The sequence below is a fragment of the Apteryx rowi genome, unplaced genomic scaffold, assembly GCF_003343035.1.
Source record: "Apteryx rowi isolate R43461 unplaced genomic scaffold, aptRow1 scaffold_1671, whole genome shotgun sequence".
Classification (NCBI taxonomy): Eukaryota; Metazoa; Chordata; class Aves; order Apterygiformes; family Apterygidae; genus Apteryx; species Apteryx rowi.
The window spans coordinates 15002-18578 of NW_020447943.1; the positions used below are offsets into that span (position 1 = coordinate 15002).

A 3577-nucleotide genomic window follows, 5' to 3' on the forward strand; every position below is an offset into this window, starting at 1 on the left:
GGTCAGGGCTGGGCTGGGGTTGAGGAGAGGCCTGAAGGGGAGTAGGGCCCGGTTTAAGGGGGCCCCTGAGGGGGTTTGGGCCTGGGCTGTAGGGCACCTGGCTCGGAGGAGCCCCCCTGCCCCGGCAGCTCAGCCCCCGCGGGGCGGCAGCATTCGGGACGCTGGCGGAGCTGCCCGGTGGGAGGAGGAGGAAGAACCCGGCCCTCGATTGGGGCTGAGCTGGTCCGAGGGAGGCAGCAGGGCAGCGTAGCCGGGCCCTGAGCTGGCGGTGGCCTGGATGAGTCCTCGGGAGGTGTCAAAGGACCCGTCACTCGAGTGGCTCCAGGGGACCTGGAAGCTTTAATTAGTAGCTGGAGCAGGCGGGAATCTCCAGTGGGGTCGGAGAGGAGAGCGGGGAGGCTGGGCAGGGGGCGAGGGCGCCGGGGGCGTGAGTCAGGAGGTGCCGTCTACTGCGGGGCAGCGTGCTTCCCACAGTCGTTCGTAAACATTAATTAAGCTCCTCTGTCCTTCCTCTGAGTCAGCGGTGAGCACTGTTCCTCGGCCCCGGGTTGGAGATCCGCTTGCGAGGGCTGAGGYGTCCGACCATGGAACCCTGCCCGAGCTGGAGGCCGGGCCGGGMCGCGGAGGGCCTCAGCCAAGCTCAGAGCTGCATCGCCGCAGCTGTTAAACGTCCCAAAAAAATGACCGAGGGAGCTGAGTTAGCTTGTGTYGCTTCAGCTTAACATGGCCCCGCCACCCTCGGAGACCCTCGAAACAGAGGGGGAGAGGGCCCGTGGCAGCGCCGGGATGTCCCGCGTGGCTCCAGCTGGGCTCCGTGCGTCCCCRCCGAGTTTGGCGCCTCGGAGAGCCGGCTGCACCGGCTCTAACCGTGCGTCTTCTCCCTTGTCCCTCAGCTGGCCCTGCTGGAGCTCAACTTCTTGCCCACTACTGGCACTAAACTGACCAAGCAGCAGCTCATTCTGGCGAGTAAGTGTTGCCTCTGCCTTCGGAGCAAGCTCTCACCCCCCGGGCTTGTGCCTGACAGCCGTTCTCTGCCCGTATTTTGGGGGTAAAACTGCACAAGGAGGAGGAATCCTTCCCGGAGGAGCTGGTCCGCCTTGCTCAGCTGCTGCGGTGCCGACAGCAACCCGGCCCTCTCTGGCTGTGCYGCGGCGGCTGCCGCTCCGCGGGTCATGCGTTTACCTCTCCTGACCTTCCTGTGTCCCCCGCCAGGAGATATTCTAGAGATCGGAGCGCAGTGGAGCATCCTGAAGAAAGACATCCCCTCCTTCGAGCGGTACATGGCCCAGCTGAAGTGCTACTACTTCGACTACAAGTGAGCGCGGCCCCTTTGGTGACGGGGCCTGGGGTCRCGGCGGCTGGGGAACGTCGCGCTGGGCTCTGCCTGGCTTCTCCTTCCTTTTAGCTCGAGCGCTCGGCCCTGAAGCAGTGCCGTGCCCTGCCTCGAATCCCGTTGGCGTGTCCCCTCGGGCGCCGGGAGGGGTGCGGCGTGAGCATTCGAGTGGGCCTGCCTGCAGGAGCGCTCCTTGTCCGTGTCCCGCAGGGACGAGCTGCCGGAGTCGGCCTACAAGCACCAGCTCCTGGGGTTGAACCTGCTCTTCCTGCTGTCGCAGAACCGCGTGGCCGAGTTCCACACCGAGCTCGAGCGGCTCCCGGCCAAGGAGATCCAAAGCAACGTCTACATAAAGCACCCCGTCTCCCTGGAGCAGGTACCTCCCTCTGGCCCCGCGGAACATGATCCCTCTGTGCCCGCAGCCGCCGCAGCCCTGGGTGGGAATTGTCCCTCTGACCCGTGTGTATCCTCAGCTCTTGGAGCCGGCGTTGGCTGCGGGCAGCTCTTGAGCATCTCTCGGAGCAGAATGTAACGCAGGTATCGGCATGTTTGAACTTCCGACCCTTCTCTTGCAGTATTTAATGGAAGGGAGCTACAACAAAGTCTTTTTGGCGAAAGGCAACATCCCCGCGGAGAGCTACACCTTCTTCATCGATATCTTGCTGGATACCATCCGGTGAGTTGCGTTCCCCGCTGGCGCTGGCTTGTTCTGTCCCCACTGCCGGGAAACACGGAGCGCAGCGGCGCCTCTGTCCCGAAGACCCTCTGATGAGGCCTCGGAGAACCGAGTTGCTTCACCAGCCCCTCTGCTCTTCCCAGCTGGGATCTTGACCTCAACCCCCTCCTCATTTTATCGGCGTTTCGGCTCCTGTCTCCTGGCCTGGCGAGTCCCGCTGTGCCTCGCGCCGCTCCRCCAGGCAGGGACGTAACCTCTGGGGTTTGGCTGCGTTTCAGGGACGAAATCGCCGGCTGCATCGAAAAAGCCTACGAGAAGATCCTGTTCAACGAGGCCACCAGGATCCTGTTCTTCAACACCCCCAAGAAGATGACGGAGTACGCCAAGAAGGTAACGCGGGCCTCCGCCGACCGGGCGGGCTGCGACGGCCCTGCCGCCTCCCCGCGGCTTCGCGGGCCGGGATTAACCCAGCCGGGGCCCCGCGCCGACCCCCCGACGCCTTGAGGCGCTCCCTGAACCGTCCCCCTTCCCCGCTGCTTTCAGCGCGGCTGGGTGCTGGGCCCCAACAACTACTACAGCTTCAGCAGCCAGCAGCAGAAGCCGGAGGACACCACCATCCCCTCGACGGAGCTAGCCAAGCAAGTCATCGAGTACGCGCGGCAGCTGGAGATGATCGTCTAGCGGGGCCGCGCAGGACTCTCTCGGGGCTTCCTCTGCCTTCCCTTCCCCTTTTTATTTGGTGTCTTTTACTTCTGTTACCACCCGTCTGCCCTTTGTTTTTGTTTTCGTTTTTTGTTTTTTTAAACTATTTAAAGGGTTCACTTTGGGCCGGGGCAGGGAGGAGCTGTGAGCAGCCGCCGTTGCTCTCGGCGCCGGGGGCTGCGGGGCGGCCGTGTCCCGGGGGGGAAGGCGAAGCGCCCTTTCACGCAGCTCCCCCGCTCGTCCCCCGCTCCGGTTTTCCGCCTGTTGCCGTTAGCGCGGGCGACGCCGCGGAGGGACGCGGCAGGAGGGGGGGGGTGGCCGCGTCCCCCCGCCTCTCTGGCGTCCCCCGGGACCGCACCGCGTTCAATAAAGCGATGGCTTCTTGTACCCAGGCTCTTCCTGGGCCACGTCAGCGAGGCGCTGGCATCGGAGGGGGAGCGGAGAGCACCGGGATGAGGGGAGTGCCCCCCCCCCCCACCTTCCCCAGGGAAGGAGCGAGCGCAGGGGAAAGGTTTGGGATAGCTGGAGGTGGCTTTGGGGCCACTGGGCGAACACGGCTGCTCCAATCCCGCTGCCGCCGCCTCCTCTGCGCGCAGGGATGCGGCCCCTGGCCTTGCCCCCCCCCGGCGCTTTTTGCCCACCCGTGTTTCATCCTCGAGCGAAGGCGCTGGTTTGGGACGGAGCTGATGGATGGGGTTTAATGAAGGGGGGGTTTAATGAGGAGGGGGGGTTCGCGGGGGTCAGTCCTCCTCTCCCCCCTGCTCCTCGTAGGCGCCCAGCAGGAACTCGGTGCCGGCGACCAGGGAGCTGGCCAGGATGGCGGTGGAGACCCAGGGCGGCTCGGCCAGGTGGTTGGCGGTGGGGGT

The 3577-nt window shown here is 65.1% G+C and overlaps 2 protein-coding genes across 2 annotated transcripts in view; one reads left to right on the plus strand and one right to left on the minus strand.

The window, feature by feature from the left end:
- CATSPERG (cation channel sperm associated auxiliary subunit gamma) overlaps positions 1-1282 on the minus strand; it is a gene marked incomplete at its 3' end in the record, with an annotated part of 11487 nt that extends 10205 nt beyond the window's left edge. Inside the window, exon 1 of the mRNA XM_026060242.1 lies at positions 1183-1282. Within this exon, the coding sequence (XP_025916027.1) occupies positions 1183-1282 (100 nt within the window). The remainder of the gene's footprint in view (positions 1-1182) is intronic.
- Positions 856-2768, plus strand: PSMD8 (proteasome 26S subunit, non-ATPase 8). Its single transcript, XM_026060243.1, has 6 exons — positions 856-966; positions 1213-1315; positions 1544-1709; positions 1909-2009; positions 2288-2399; positions 2553-2768. Exons 2-6 carry the CDS (start codon positions 1281-1283, stop codon positions 2688-2690), a joined length of 552 nt encoding a protein of 183 aa, XP_025916028.1. The 5' UTR covers positions 856-966; positions 1213-1280; the 3' UTR covers positions 2691-2768.
- The last annotated feature ends 809 nt before the right edge of the window (positions 2769-3577 follow it).

Coding starts and splice junctions, on each gene's coding strand:
- PSMD8 (XM_026060243.1), top strand. CDS start 1,281: ATGGCCCAGCTGAAGTGCTACTACTTCGACTACAA. Junction 2,010..2,287: donor ATCTTGCTGGATACCATCCG/GTGAGTTGCGTT, acceptor GCTGCGTTTCAG/GGACGAAATCGCCGGCTGCA. Junction 2,400..2,552: donor TGACGGAGTACGCCAAGAAG/GTAACGCGGGCC, acceptor CGCTGCTTTCAG/CGCGGCTGGGTGCTGGGCCC.